The sequence below is a fragment of the Coturnix japonica genome, chromosome 3 (assembly GCF_001577835.2).
Source record: "Coturnix japonica isolate 7356 chromosome 3, Coturnix japonica 2.1, whole genome shotgun sequence".
In the NCBI taxonomy this organism is placed as follows: Eukaryota; Metazoa; Chordata; class Aves; order Galliformes; family Phasianidae; genus Coturnix; species Coturnix japonica.
Genome location: NC_029518.1, coordinates 27,078,100 through 27,093,332, shown reverse-complemented (window position 1 = coordinate 27,093,332; position 15,233 = coordinate 27,078,100). Strand labels below are relative to the sequence as shown.

Sequence of the window (15,233 nt, the reverse complement as noted above, 5' to 3'; positions counted from 1 at the left end):
GAAAGAAAAGACTGCAGGGTGATAGGATCCTAACCTAAGCCTGAGAGGAGGCGTAACAGAAAGGGGAAGGAAAAGCTGAAAGCTACAATGTCAAATTAATTCATTTATTTAAAGCCCTACAAAGGCACTTCCATCAATAAAATGGACAATAAAATCTCTTCCGCAAATGCTGACTGAGGCACAAAATGGTTACTGAACTCTGATACGCCGGAGGGGAGGTATGTAGATATTTTCAAAGCCCAAATCTGAAGATCTCAAGGGGGTTGCTACATGCCTGTGTAAGAGATACCTGCCTCCCATCTGTTTTTATAGAGGTAGGGTGGTTCTGGTCCTCTCGTGTTGGAATGGAAGAACCATCTTTGTTTATCTCAGTCCTGAGGACATGTGTCCATGCTACACAAGGTTATTGATTCAAAGAGCTTGGTGTCCCTTCAACTTAGGGTTGAGACGCAACAACCAAGGAGGAGACACGCATTTTAACCAGCTTGGGCAGTGAGCACTTGTCTGCAACCAGAAAGATCCTCTTCAAAAGGGAAAACAAGGGAAAAAATGTATTCCTCCATCAGGCCTGAAGGTCTTGACTGCAGGTTGGGTAAGAGTTCCAGCTTGAGTTCTGCTCAACCTGTTTTCCCAGTGCGAGTGTGATGTGATTCCTGGTTTGCCTCCTGGCTCCCTCTGCTCAGAAAAGATTTAGCTTCCCTGAGGCAAGGCTTGGAGACAATAAACAAGAACAGCAGTCTGTAATGCTGATCCTCACCCTTAAGAGAGGTGCAGTGATGAGAAAGAGCCTCCTTGCAGTAGAGTCATTTGGTCAGCACGGAGAATTCTTGAGTGCAATCACATTGTCCAGCAGGTGTAAATAAGAGCAATCAACAACACCATGGCCACAGCAAGGGCAGCATTCTTGCGATTCTCCTTCCGAAGCACACTCAGTTCTTTCTCTAAAAAAAAAACAACCAACAAACCCCTTGCCTGTGAATGCTGTTTTGTTGTGCTGCTGTATCTCCTTTAAAAATTGTTTTACAAGCACAGTGCTCTCTTAGCCAAGGGACAGCTCTCGGGTCTGCTAATTATAAGCTATGCTGGGCAGGAAGAAGGCTGGCATGAACTCCTTTCATTTGCTAACACACCCTGTCAATCTCAGTAGTTGTGTTTAGGATTGCTTCAGTCCCAGTCCAGTTCCTGTTCGCACATGACCTTGTTCTGGGACCATACTAAGGACAGCCTTGTTTCGAACAACTGATTGCTCCTTTAGGGAAGGAAGAAGAGGACAAAGAGGGCAGAGTGTTATTTTTACTCTTCTTCTAGATGTAATTTCAGGACTCTCGATCCAGTCTTTTCCCTGAGCTTTAACTAAGTTAAAGTACAACAAACTAGCACTGCTAACAAAAGAGGCTTTCAGCTGTTCTTTCTGCCCCTGTTCTTCACCTGATACAAGTTCATACACCCACCCAGCCACTGTAATCATAGCCTCAAGTATGTCAGCTGGAACAAGCATGGATTTAATTAGAGGTTAGAGTGATGACCTAAACAGGCTGTGTGCAGAGGCACTGTCTATTCTGTTCCGGGAGGAGCAGCCATCACCATTAGGTGAGGCTGTTGCTGCTGTCTGAGCAACCCGCTAGATTGCTCTGTTGATGGCTGCAATGATGACTGGCTGCTGGTACACAGGCAGCAGCCACAGCCCATCTCTTCTCTAGTGTTAGGCCCTGAGGGAACAGGTTTGAATATGTTTAGAATAATTGTTCTTCTTCTGGAAGCAGTCCTTTAACATCAATTAAATTCAAATTCAGTGGCCATACCTTGACTTTCAACTCTCTGAGCCTTAAAGAACACTTGTGCTTCTCTCCCTTGGGTGAGCTTTGGTGCCTGCACTGCTGCAGAGTGAATCTGTTTGGTGAGCTGAGCTGGGAGGCGATTAAATTTCCTCTAGCTTACTACATGAATGTACGTCCTTGTCAGAGCAGCCTCAACATAGATGGCTTATGGCCATTGTGGAAGTACATACTCTGCTGTATCGGGTCTATTTTGGGCTCCCTCACAGATGCTGATACTGACCAGACCCCCTTCACCCAGCTTCTGCCCTTGAGCAGCCTCGGTGGAACCTAAGTTTTCCAGCTCCTATCCTGTGAATGAGGCAGAACCCTCATCTCCCCTTATAAGCATACATGCTGTGGGCTGAGTACCTGGGGTAGTTGGGGTATGTGAAAAGATTTTTTACCTCCTTTATCAGCTGATACCGAATTTTTTTCTCCCTTATGATAGCGTGGCTCAAGTGGGAGGATCTAGATGCAAAATAGGCTAACAAGATTTCGCCCAGTCTTGCTCCCTTTGGTTCAAAGGCAGAAGTTAGAGACGGCAGGAGCTTGAAGATGAAGCTGAGCTGCAGCACTGATGCCATTCAGCCCAGAGGGACCATTTTTAATGAAGCTCTTACCATAGTTGTCAGCTTTGGTCATTAGTAGGTTTCTCTCTCTCTCCAGTGACTTTCTGTAATGAGAAGAGAAGTTCATTACCCGTGAGGCACAACACAGCCTATTTCTTTGCTTATATGATGGAAGAGAGGCTCTGTCCCACTAGCAGGAATATCTGCTAACAGAATGAGCTTATCACGCTTCACTGTGGATAGGTGACAATTTAGAATCTCCCAACTGTGTAAGAGAAGAAATAAGGCAGCTTTAGGATGACTTTTTACTTCTTTCAAGATGCTTTTGTGTCTCTTTCAGGACAGTGTCATTACAGGTCAGCAGAACAGGAGTCAAGGAGTGTGTTCCCCCTGTTCCTCCAGGTGGGATAAGTTCTGCCACGGCTTCAAGATCCCTTTGTCAGTGGTATCCAATTTATACAACTCGGTCAAGCCAGAGACAAGCTGAATCCAAGCCCAGCAACAACCAGCTAAACAACTTGTTGTAGGCCAAAGTCCCAGGGTAATAGTAATAAAAAGCAATTCAGGTCTAGCAGCTCTCGCACAACATGATTAATTAATACATAGTTTAAAATATAAAAGCAAAACAAATTGCCTAGGAGCAGCAGCATTCCCATCACAGCAGTGAGGACATGGCCACTCCTTTCAGATTGTGTGCATATAAACAAACACGCACCAACAAATCACCTCCTGGTTCAGAGCAGACAGAAAAGGCAGTAAGTGTAATAGTCTGTTGTTCCCCTTGGGGCACAGCAAGAGGCAGCTGTAGAAACTGATTCCAAACTTATGTGTACATCTTCTTAAGTGAGAGATGGCAAGAAAGCAGGCTTCGTCAGCAGCTGGAGAGTAAAGGGCTTTTCTATGCAGACAGGAAAGGAAATGCAGAGCGCACCCAGGAAGAAGTGAGAAGACATTAGCTAACAAGGCTGAGCTGCTGCTTAGAAACCTGCTTTGGAAACAGAGTCAAGAAAGATGATTTGAGAATGAGACAGGAAGAAAACATGGATAACTGAACTTCGAAGTGGGAAAGCAGAGCTCTCCTCCATGGACTACATGCTGCCACTTCAGTAGCAGATGATTGCAGACAAGAAGCATTAAAAAGTAAATAAATAGGCCTAGATATCAGACTGCTGAAATGGGGAGCTACAGATGAGTGACAGGGTGATGCAGGACACTGTCAAAATACCAATGAGGGATATGACACTCCAATAGAGGAGGTGAAAAAACACAGAGTGGCTTAATGAACGTGCAGAGCAAAGCAACTGAGTAGAAAGGAAGAACTAAGAATATAAGCTGAGGGTGGTGAAACTGCTGTCGCTGTAAGGATGATTTGTAACTGGGCTCTGTACAACTGAACTGCCTGCAATTGAACTTACCAGCCTTTTTGACAGCAGCAGAGCGATAGGATGCAGAATGTCCACTGACATGCAAATTTGAGAATCATGTGGGAGATCTACCATCTCTTGCTTAACACTCTAGAGAAAGACCAGGCTCCGCCTGTGCCTACTATAAAATCCAGGTGAAAGTCCTCTCCCGAGTTTCTGTTTTAAAAGCTTCCAGCTGCCTCTTTTATGTCAGCATTCCCATTCTTGCTCAGCACCACAGCAGGATGAAAGCTAACTGAAGTGTGCAGCCACAGCTGTGAATGGAAGTGGTCATCCATACCTTCCTTCATGGCTCAGCTTCTCCCTGCGCAGTTTGAGATCCACTTCCTCCATGCTCTGTCTGCAAAGTGACAGCTTCTCCTCCAGTTCATCAATCTGGAAAACACATCAGACACTGTCATTTCCTCTCCCAACTAAAATGGTTCTATGTCTTCTCCATCCTCTCCACCAGAACTATTCTTCCTGCTAAGCCTGCAGCTGCTCTAATAGAACAACCTCTGCCCATTGGTTTTATGGGACATAACAAAAGAATATTCTGCCCAATTCCGTCAGCGCTCTTACTTTCTGCTGACTAAAAATCTCCAGATTCCACACAATGCTTTAAAAGATGCAGCTGTTTTTACTGCTCTTAAATCAACCCAAAGTTTGGCTCCCCTGCTGGAGAACAATAATTTGCTAATAAACCACTTGCCATTGAAGTGCACCATCAGCTTTGCTGAGCTAGGGGCACAAGGGACAGGAAATAATAACGACAAAAGAAGGACAAGAAGGAGGAATAAATTGCTGAATGAACAAAAATAGGCTTTTTTTTCCCTCTGAAATCCTGCTGTTTCTTTTGTTCAGGCTGATTTGGGGCATCAGGGGCTGGAAGGAAGGTTGTGAGTGAGGATTCTAAGATGTATTCACTGTGCCTCAGTTTCCCTGCTTGCAAAATAAGGTGAGACAGAGCTACTCTTTCTCTCCTCATGGGCAACTCTGGAAAGTCAGGTCCCAGCAGCTTCATATGCATGCAGCCATCTCAGAACCCTGAGTGCACTTCGGTCCAAACTGACTTACACCCTTATTCCAAATCTCAATTGTCAGGACCACGTTGGGCAGGGAGCCCAAAATGGCTCGCATAAAGGCAGACAAAAAGAGAGAGGGAAGCAGCTCTGCTTACAGAGTTGTGTTAGGTCCCTTTTAATACATTTTGTAATGAATTAATAAAAGCTTTCTTTCCAGCAGAAAGGCTAAAAGCACTTTTCAAGAACTGGCATCCACCCTCCGCTTTTATGAATCCCCTAATTAAGATACTGGCAAGGAGCCATCTCACACATACGTTGACATCCAGCAGTGTTAGGTAATGAGGTTTTCGTCTTCTGACCCTCGTACAACAGATCAAAGCCAAACGAAGAGGTGGGGGCAAAGAAGAAAACCCCTCCCCAAGCAGCCTCCTCATGCCTTGTCCAACCTGCCAGCACACTCGAGCAGTTCCTTTCAGAGGAATTAGCGGTTCTTACATCTACAAATTAGGTTATGTTATTATAATAGGTCCAGCAGAGCGTGGATGTGGCACTGAGGGACACGGTCAGTGGGCATGGGGGAGGTGGGTTGGTGGTTGGACCAGATGATCTTAGAGGTCTTTGCCAACCTTAATGACTCCACGACCATCAATGAGGCAGGCTGCCTGCTCTATCTCCCATCCCCACCTACAGCTCGTGGTTACACAGACCTCACCCCCTGCCCACCCGCCCCCTTACCGCCCGCCCTCACCTCCCGTGCCACGCTCAGCCCCTCTCTCTTCTTGCCCATGGTACCGGGCCCGTCCGCAGCCGCGCATGCGCAGAGCGGCGCCGCGCTCCCCGCTCCGAGGGCGGCCACGTCCGCACTGTCGGCGCCATCTTGGTGAGGCGCCGCGCTGTCAGGCGGCCGCCATCTTGGTGAGGGATGCTTCTTGAACAGTGCCTATGACAGTGACTCCACCAGCTCCCTGTGCAGCCATTCCAGTGCCTGACCACTCTCTGAGAGAAAAAGTGCCTTCTTATGTCCAGTCTAAACCTCATCTGATACAACTTGTGGCCATTTCCTCAGGCCCTGTTTGTTGCCTGGGAGAAGAGGCCAAGCCTATCCAGATCCCTTTGGAGGGCCTCCCTACCCTCAGGCAGATCAACACCACCTCCCAACTTGGTGTCATCTGCAAACTTACTTAGCTTGCACTCAATTCCCTCATCCAGGTCATCAATGAAGATGTTAAACAAGATGGGCCCTAGAACCGACCCCTGGGGGACACCACTTGTAACAGGTCACCAGCCAGACTTAACTCCATTAACCACTACCCTCTGGGCACGACCCTCCAGCCAGATCCTTACCCAAAGAAGGGTGTAAGGTGGAATGATACAAAGATGGTAACAAAGATGGTAACAGATATTCAAAAGGTTATTTATGAGGAAAAACTCATCCACGTGTGTGTACTTTTCAGGCCTGTTCCATGTCCCTCACTCCCCCTGAAGGTATAGAACAAATAATCACTTGAGGTCCTGCTCCTTCAAGTAAACGCCCTAAACCCCTAAAATCTCTTTTCATATTTCTCAGGCTTCTCTGAACAATTTCATCACTACCTGCCTGAACTATTAGTAATGGAAAGTAATCAGTGGGCCTAATCAGCTTAGGGAGTTTCTTGGTTATGTCCCTGAGCAAAGAACCTGAGCAGGACAAGGCCGGTGGCCTTAGGAAAAGATAAGCACAGGACAGGGAGAAAATGAAGAAGCAGGAGAGTGTCATTTTTTTCTTCTTTTAGACGGAATAGTTGCTTAGCGAGTGTAAATACAATCTTAAAATGCATAGAGGCTTGAAGAAAACCCATCTGTTATGGTTTGCAATGGGCTGAAATACCCATCAGTTCAACAGAAAGCATTTTCTCCTTTACAGAGGTGACTATTGATTCACAGGAGGTCTGTCAATTCTCACATGCACGCTTCTCCACACATGTACACATCCCATTTTGTGTGCAGATCAGTGTGACCACAAAAGATGTGTTGTCACATCTTTTGGGTAGACAGAAGGGGGGAAGTGGTTCCTTCTTCATGAACAAGCTATAGATTTTAATTCACCTCTTGTTCCTTCTGACCCCTCTGAATCCATCAGGCTGATAATCTCATTATGCCACTCATGGTCTTGGATCTCCTTGTTCTGCCCTAAGCAGGCACCCCCTCCTCAGCTTTTTCCTGCATTACATCTTCATTTCCTTTGTAATATCATTCAGGTCATCCACACATTAACACAAGAAAGAAAGAAAATTCCTCAGCTATTTTTTAATCTTTTTCTCCTTTAAACCTGAAGAACAGTTCTGGAGGCTTTTCACATGCAATATATATATATATATAAAATGTACATACATATACATATGAGTATGAATTTGAATGATTCCATATCAAGTGGCTGCTGACAAGCCACATGCATATTTAAACTGGAAATCAGAAGTTTCTGGCTGTGAGTGCAATCAGATTATGGAACATGCTTGTTGCAAGAGAATTAAAAGAATGAGATAGTTTTCAGTCAGCTTTTGAAAGGAACATTCACTGGGCATTCCATCTATGCACCAAGAGGTAGGATCAGATGTACTCATGCCCCCCAAGTGAATGTTGGCTTTGCTTTCCCTTACTACACACCAGGGATGCTACCACTATTTTGATACCCATTCTACTGCTCTTTGGCCAGGAAGGCTTCACTCCTGTTTATAACATAATTGAGTTTGTTGCATTTTGACCTGTTTTCAGGAGACAAGGAACAATTCATCAGTATTTATTACCTTCTTCCCGTCCTGATCTGTACTAAGCCTCTGTAACTGAGACCTTGCTGGTATTGAAAAAGTTAATAATAATAATAATAATGATGATGATGATGATGATGAAAAGATTACTCCCTTGTCTTCTGTAAAGTATGCCTTATTAATATACTCAATACTGTAATTTGCCTTTTTATGCAACATCTTCACAATGATGGTGTTCAGTTCTTGATCTCTGTAACTCCTTGATCCATTTCCTCAGTGCTATGGTCTGGTCACCACTTCCTCCTCCCTCTCTTCCCCCCATTTTTTTTTTTTACTGGTGCATTTAATTTTCATACATCTCAATGCAGTGTTTTATACCACTCTCACAGAATTTTAGCAGACTGACTGCGAGATGTTTCTCCAGTTTTTCAAGATCTTTTGATTTGCAATGCTGAATCTTGCAAGCTCTTCCAGACATGGGACTGGTACACCTCTGTGTTTCGTTATCTAAGTTATTGAAGAAGATACTCCACTGTTCTGTTGTGGCATCTCTGGAACTGATCTCACTAAGTTCTCTTGTTCTATCTGTAGAATACCGGTCACTGCTTTCAGAGTTCATACCCGTAACAAATAGCATACTGGATTGTTTCAAAAAGCCTTACCGTGCATCAAAGTAGCTTTCAGTGCTGCTCCTGCTATATCCACTATTCCAGTTACTGTAGCAAGGAAAGTTAACTAGTTTGACATGGTTTGTTCTTAGTTTTCACTCGGCTGCCTTTTTGTTTTTAATTCCTGGGTTATTGAATAATTTGTTCCACATTCATTCAGAAGATGGGAAGGTAATGACTGAGAGCTGGAGAAGCAATATTTTCACAAAGGTTTAGGGACACTTGATTTTTGTCAGGGCAGTGCTGACTCTGAGGGTAATTTAATAGATATTAAGACCTCACTACTAATTAAGACTTTACTAGTAAATCAAACAACATCAGGAAGTGTTCCCAGAATACAAACTCAATCATCTGTGTTAAGTGTCAGCACACCCTCAGCATGATTTGGCTGGGTCTCCCTAGGACTGTCTGAAACAACGCTCAGGCATGATTTGGATGTTATCACAGGCAAAGCACCATTCCCAGTAGGCTTTTGCATGAAGTCACCATTTCAGAGGTGAAGGGAGTTTAATAATGTGGATGTGAGCCATTCAGTGCTGGTTTGCAGGATGTGTCTAGGAGGATGTTCTTGGGCACTCACGATTTACAGTCTTCCTACCTCTTTTTGCCTTCTCCATCTGCAAGATTCACTGTGCTCTCTAAGCACAAATGAATCAGTCCTCTGACAAGTCTGAGAGGAAGCTGAGGCCAGACACCTGACTTTATAGATGTGAAGAGTGAGACAATATCTGGCCCCTTCTCCACAGCAAGTAAGTAGCTGAACTAGTGCTGAGTCTGGGAGCCTGGGCTCTTATCCTTGACAAAGCTATGGAGAGCATTCCTCCATTCCGCCGGCATCTCCTTTTCCATCTTGTCCGGCAGTGCCTTGTGAACTGTGGAACTGGAGGGAACCCCATGAATCTTCTGAGCACAGATTCCTCTAACGTAGCAGGTGCCTAGTCCAGTTCCTTCACTACTCTCACATTCCAGCCTTGCTGTGTTAAACGCCATTGGTCACTGAGGCAGGATACCCTTGACAAAGGAATTGGCATAAAATGTCACCAAAGCTGAAATAGAGATGTGTGTTGACCTTCTGGAAGAAGGAAGGGCTGAGTGAGCAGGAGAGAGAAAGCAAACAGAGATGCTGTGAGCTGGATCCGAGCAGGATGATGAAGAGCTTGGGAACAGCTGATGAATGGCCGCTAAGCCATGATGAGCTGAAACTGGACAAATACCTTGTCCTTAGAGATGCCTGTGTCAACAAGGGCTTTGCTTTTCTCCCATCTCCCTCCCATAGGACCAACTCATATATTCTCCTTCCTTTCTTACAAGCAGGGATGAAATTGCAGTTTTCTAATAATGACCAGGTGGTGAATTCCAGTGCAGAAATACCCCTTGTGGGGGACAACAGCAGAATTAAGTGCCACCGAGTAACACAAGAGTGACAGATAGCACTGTTAGGCTTCCTCAGGCTGAAAGATGCTCCTGTACTGTGGAGTGTTTTTTCTCTCTTGGAAGATATATATAGAGAAACCAGTGGAGTGTATCTTTCATTTGTGTGCATCATATTGTCTGCTTCCACCTTGATGAGCTCCACACAGATTCTGGGAACAGCTTGAGATGATGGAAATAATTAAATGAAATTAATCAAAACAACCTACTCGGAGACAGAACTGGCATTGGTGAAACACAGAGTTGGGCCAAGAAGGGATTCTGTAGCCAGAGATGATGTCTGCCCTCATCAGTAGATTCTGTTTGGATGAAATCCTGTGTCCTACATGCCTCGGTCAAACACGTGGAGCTCTGAGGAGTTGTGCACCTCATGCAAGATCTTGAATATCCACACAGTGCAGCAATTGCAGCAGGGAACAGATGGAGTCCTGCTTCTTTGCAGAGCCAGACACGGCATGTAATCATAGATCTCAGTTCAACTGAATGAAGTTGAACTGCAAGTCGTGCTGTGTTAGTCTGGAGAATGCAGGAGAGCTGGAACAATGGCTTTTAGAGATGTGATCCAAGAGGGATTCACGGGGTTTAGTTGGTGGGTTCCATTCTGCAAACCTGGCAACTGGGATACCGATTTGCCCAGATGTATTACTGAAAACTGGCAATACCCTATTGCTTTAGTCTCTTTCTGTTCACCCAGGACATACCAGCCCTAGTTTTCTTATGCCAGGTGGTAGTTTGCAGGCATTTTTCTGAGGTCTGCTCCAGCTACTTGTGTTATTTGTTCTATGAAAGTGTTTCTGTCCTCCTGTGAGTATGCTGCAGCGCCTCATGAGCCTGAAAAGCCATACAGGCATAGTTCCTATCTATTGAGCATGGATAAGAGCACAGCTACAGGAAGAAATATCTGATAGACTGTGAAGTGCTTAGATATATTGTGGGGATGGGTTCCTTATAAATATCTGAGAACAGAGAGAGAGACCTAAGCAGCTTTATGAAGTACTGTGTTATTGGGGCCACAACCCTGTGACTTGAGTTTATTCTGCAGCCAGCAGAGGTGCATCCATCACAGAGATGCGTGCCATTGGTGCAGAGACAGTGCAGGGTCTCACTGATTGCCCGGGAAGTCACGGGGAGCTGTGTATTTCTGAATCAGGGCATGGCTGAGTGGAACAGCCTGCTCTGCTTTTAACATTTGGCAAGCATCAGATGAGGAAAAACGAGACTGTCACAGCTCCTCAGGATGAATTTGTTTCTGATGTGTGGGGAAGCTTGGAGGGTCATTTGAGTAGACCCCTGATGGCATCCATGCCAGTCTGGAATTGGGTGGCTGACTTTGTAGCTTTGTTTTTCAGTGGGGATCCTGCACAAGAGCCTGAGCTTTTCTTGGAGATTTATCCACTTGAAAGGGTTCAAGAAAATAAAAAATTAGTTATGAGGCAAATAGGCTGCAGTGGCTGAGCCTGGCCTGGTGAGCTGGAGCTCATATGTGAGCATCAGAGGCAGCAATGACATTTCTGGTCTTGGGCAGCTAGTTTCTAGCTCAGTGGTCTGGTGTTCACAACCTCCATTCATGGCTCCCATCACCCCATTTTCACCTGCCCTGTCTCTTGGTTAATGGTGCTGTGAAAGGCATGAGGATTCTGAACCACATCAGCTGTTCATTAACAGTGCCATTCTGTTTGGGTCCTATCGGAGACATATCCTATGAGATTCCAGATCCTGTTGGAGTTGCAGAACGCTCAAGGATTTTGTAGCATTGCTGTCAGAGGCAGAAGAAGCTAAATCTATTCCTCTTACTACATGGTCCCTTCTGAGAGCCTGTCACGTGGTGGAAAGGCTGCTGAGTGCCATAGCTGATGCAAACAGAGCTGTCACTTGTTATGAGATAGAACAGCTATGTAGGATGGGTTCCCTGGCTCAGCCACATGCTGAGCATAAGTAAGATTGAATCTGTTCTCACCTGCAGGATTGATGAGGGACTTGCCCTGTAATGTATTCTGTGTTTTTCAGGGTGAAAGTTTGAAAGGGAAGGGCATGGAAACTGTGCTAACTGCTGTCCATGGTCCTGCCTTGTATCCCCATTGCACAGCTTGGTGCTCACTGTGTGTGGGCAGACCCCGTGCTTCTAGGAGGATGTGCCGATCCCTTGCTTTTTGATTCCTCTGGGTAACGGGACAGAGACTTGTGAAGATGGAGGTGCCCCAAACAGACACAAGGAAGAAATTTGCTCCTATGCTGAGACATCTGCAAATGGGAGGTGACAGCACTTTGCATTCTTGCATGCTTGTCATTTCAGATAGAAGAAACTAGATTACATCCTTCCAGGTATCTGCTGATCTCAAAAGGAATGTGTGGCTCATTGCCTCTGGTCAAGGGGCTACTAGTGAGTCTGAAATTAGCGTTATGACTCCTGACATCATTTCTGCTTCCTCAGATGACTTCCTGGGTGATTGGTGGAAACAAATGCTCCAGAAATTGGAACCTGGAAAGAAATCTGTGTGCCCCCAAGACTGAGATGGCCAGAGCCAAAATCAAAGAGAGACATACACGTACATCATTAGCCACTAGCCTGTATGTGAAACGAATTGAGATTTCCTGAGCTGGGATCCAGCTGGCACGCTAACGAAGACTTCCCTTCGTTCTTGTAAGCAGAAAATATAAACCAACCCAGATAAACCCCCCAGCATCCCCAGGCATTTTTGTTATATAAGTAGTCTGGGTCTTGATCAGTGTTTCTTTGATTATCTCTGTGCGCCCACATAAAAATACTGTGTGTGCGTACACACAAAATCCATCTATTTATCCACCCCACAAACCATTTTGCTGGGAGACAGCATGGTCTCCTGAATTTTTTATGGCTTCACTTAGGCTGGAAACAATCCAGGGGTCAAACACTGCGCTGTATCTCCAGTCACCTTGCCAGTCAGCGCAGAGCATGGGTCTCTGATACTTTCTGAATCTCTGATCACCCACAGGGCACTAAATTACAGCTATTACACTGCAATTCGCTGTACAATTTTATTCTTTGATACACTACCTGCCTTTGTCTGTCTGCATAGCAGCGAGAGCAGTATGCATTATTTACCAGGCTAAGTACACTGCTGCTGCTAGTGTTGGGGGAAAAAAATGGGGGGGGGGGGGGGGGGAAAGAAAAGAAGAGAGCTGGAACAGGCATGAAATATAAAAAGATGGCACAAATACTGCTTCCTGGGAAATGGTTCCACTGTTATATAAAACTTTCTAAGACTTTATCTGCCCATGCAAAGGTGTAACTGGGGCTACCAAGGGTCCTTGGGAAGAACAGAGGTCCTGAGGCAGGTTGGGAGTTCATTCTGACCATGCCTTGGCTTTGAGGGGGTGCTGTAGCAAGCACATGCCTAATGGAGGTGGAGAAGGAAAGGTGAGAAGAGCAGGGGGCTTCTTCCTTCCAGATGATGCATGGCAGAGTCTTAAATGGGTCTGTGTCTCTGTTGGTTTGGCCAGAAGCCCTGTTGTGTTTTAGGAACCACACAGAGCAATGGTCAGGCAGTGCCTCATCCATCACGCTGTGAGTTTGCTGGGTGCTAATCCTGCTAAGACCAGAAGCTGCTCTGCACTGTGCTGTTTGCTGGCAGAGCTGTGCCAAGTCACACACTCAGACCAACTCCGTCTCTTTTATTTGTTGGGGTAAAATGCAACCAAAGTGGTTTTAAATCTAGTTTGTGGCCAGGAAAATGTTTTCTCACTCGCTGAATGTCACAAGGCAAATGTAAAGGGGGGAGAGAGCTGGGCTCTGATTACTGCAGAGTTGGTTGAAGAAGTGGCGTTGGCCTGTATTGCTGCAGTCAGTGCTCTGATGGTATCCACTCTCCCGATGCTGGGGAGCCATCTTCACTTTCTCTGAGCTGTGCTTTCCGTCTGAGCCGGCCCCATTATTGCTTAGCAATACAAAGTAGATTGCAGGTTGCTTTCTCCATTTGGCCCCAAGAGCAGTCCTTATAGGAGATGGATTTCTGATTGAAATCCTCCCTGTCAATTGCTGCTGGGATTCTTCCGGCACAGCATGATCATACTTCTTGTCAAATTGCTAGCAAGATAGGGCTATGTTTCCTCTTCCTTCCGCCTGCTGGCAGTATGACATTGTCCCCATTTCAGAGATGCTTTGCATCTCTTCAGCTTTTGCCAGTCCCTAACAGGAGGTGTCAGAAGAACCCATGGTCGTGCACCTCTAGTTCTCTACGCAAGGCTGATGAATGTACCTCCCAAGATATGCATCTTCTTAAAATCAGTGCTAAGAACTGAGTGTTATTTGTCCCCTGCTCAGGGGGACAGATGTGTGCGAACCCCAAAGACTGTTTCTGACACAAAAAGTATCAACCATAATCTTGTCCCTTTGGAGGAGCTGTGCACTGCACTGGGATAGTGGTGCCTTTTCTTGATCCAGAACGGCCCTGAATGTGGGAGCAGGAATAAAACCCAGCTCAGATGCAATGCTTGCAAGTTTTCTGCCCTTGATGGGAACTCATTCCAGCTCCCCCCTGCAGCCAGTCTCTCAGCATTACTTGCCAGTTGTCAGTCCTGCTGGCTGGGTGCAGGATGTACCCTTCTTTTTTATTGCAGGTTTTAGAGGCTGCTCTGACAGAGCATTGTGAAAACAGTCTGAGCCACTTTCTAGTGCAGCTGGGAGATGCTTCAGGCACAGTTTAAAAAACCCCTGACTTATTTCAAGGGCAGAATCTCAGCTGTCAGGGTGCTGGTGTGAAAGGGGAGTTCTCTTTTCTACAAGGTTTTCCTTCTGTGGACAGCAGAGGCAGTGCCAGTGTGAGGCAGCTAATAGCCTCACTGCCTTTTCCTCTCAGATTATCTGAGTGATTAATGAAAGAAGTTAAAAATCAGTACCATTTTCTCTATTCCATCCTCTGCCTGATGTTCTCACTACATGTATCTCAGACCTGAGAAAGGGTTTAAACGCCCAGAAGTTCATCTGTCTTTTCCAGCTAGAACAGCTAGAGCACCAGGCGAAGCAATTCTCCCGCCTCACAAATTAGGGATGGAGCAGCTACCCTGGATGGCTCATTTCTCTCCCAGGAAGAATATGCCTGCTCCATACTCCTCTGATGGCTGTAAAACTGGGGCAGAGTGCACATCTTTAGGATGAAGCCAGATACCTTTGTCTGCTGTGCTGCCCTAGGCTGTGTCTCACAGCCAGTGCCTTGGCCATGGGAGCGGCATTGGCAGGTGGGAGGGAGACCAGGGCATGAAGGGAAGCAGTAGGGGAGGGTGTCTGCACCATGAGACATGAATTTTGTCTTCTAATTTGGGATTTGAAGCGTATGTGGCACATGCTGGTGGGATTTAAATGCTTTCTGATGACTTTACAAAAGGACTCAACTGTTCCCAGGTTTCACAACCTGGAGGAAGAAGAGAATAAGCCAGACTACCTAACTGCAACCTGCAATGACCAGTCCTTGAAATAACATCAAGCACACTGCTTCAGAAACATCATCAGGGGCTTCGGAGAGGCTGGAGAAGTGCCACAAAACATGGGAATGCACTGAAAAGGGAAGCAATTAGACAGAGCCCTTTTGTGTACCAGCTGC

The 15,233-nt window shown here is 45.8% G+C and overlaps 1 protein-coding gene across 2 annotated transcripts; it reads right to left on the bottom strand.

Moving 5' to 3' along the window:
* Window positions 1–90: 90 nt before the first annotated feature.
* On the bottom strand, window positions 91–5,685 carry CCDC167 (coiled-coil domain containing 167). Of its 2 annotated transcripts, none has more exons than XM_015857657.1 (4): window positions 5,563–5,685; window positions 4,091–4,185; window positions 2,438–2,490; window positions 91–941 (listed from the first exon to the last, which is right to left on the bottom strand). In XM_015857657.1, the coding sequence occupies exons 1-4, from the start codon at window positions 5,599–5,601 to the stop codon at window positions 838–840; spliced, it is 291 nt and encodes a 96-aa protein (XP_015713143.1). In that variant the 5' UTR covers window positions 5,602–5,685; the 3' UTR covers window positions 91–837. The 2 variants fall into 2 exon arrangements, with proteins under 2 accessions (XP_015713143.1, XP_015713142.1); XM_015857656.2 differs by lacking the exon at window positions 5,563–5,685 and adding an exon at window positions 5,129–5,275.
* Window positions 5,686–15,233: the final 9,548 nt, after the last annotated feature.

What these genes read in the sequence shown, in the direction of transcription:
- CCDC167 (XM_015857656.2), bottom strand. Translation starts at nt 5,248, where the DNA reads ATGAGGAGGCTGCTTGGGGAGGGGTTTTCTTCTTTGCCCCCACCTCTT. An exon ending in TAACACTGCTGGATGTCAAC is followed by an intron (nt 4,186 to 5,128) that starts GTATGTGTGAGA and finishes TGTGTTTTCCAG; the next exon opens with ATTGATGAACTGGAGGAGAA. An exon ending in AAGCTGAGCCATGAAGGAAG is followed by an intron (nt 2,491 to 4,090) that starts GTATGGATGACC and finishes TTCTCATTACAG; the next exon opens with AAAGTCACTGGAGAGAGAGA.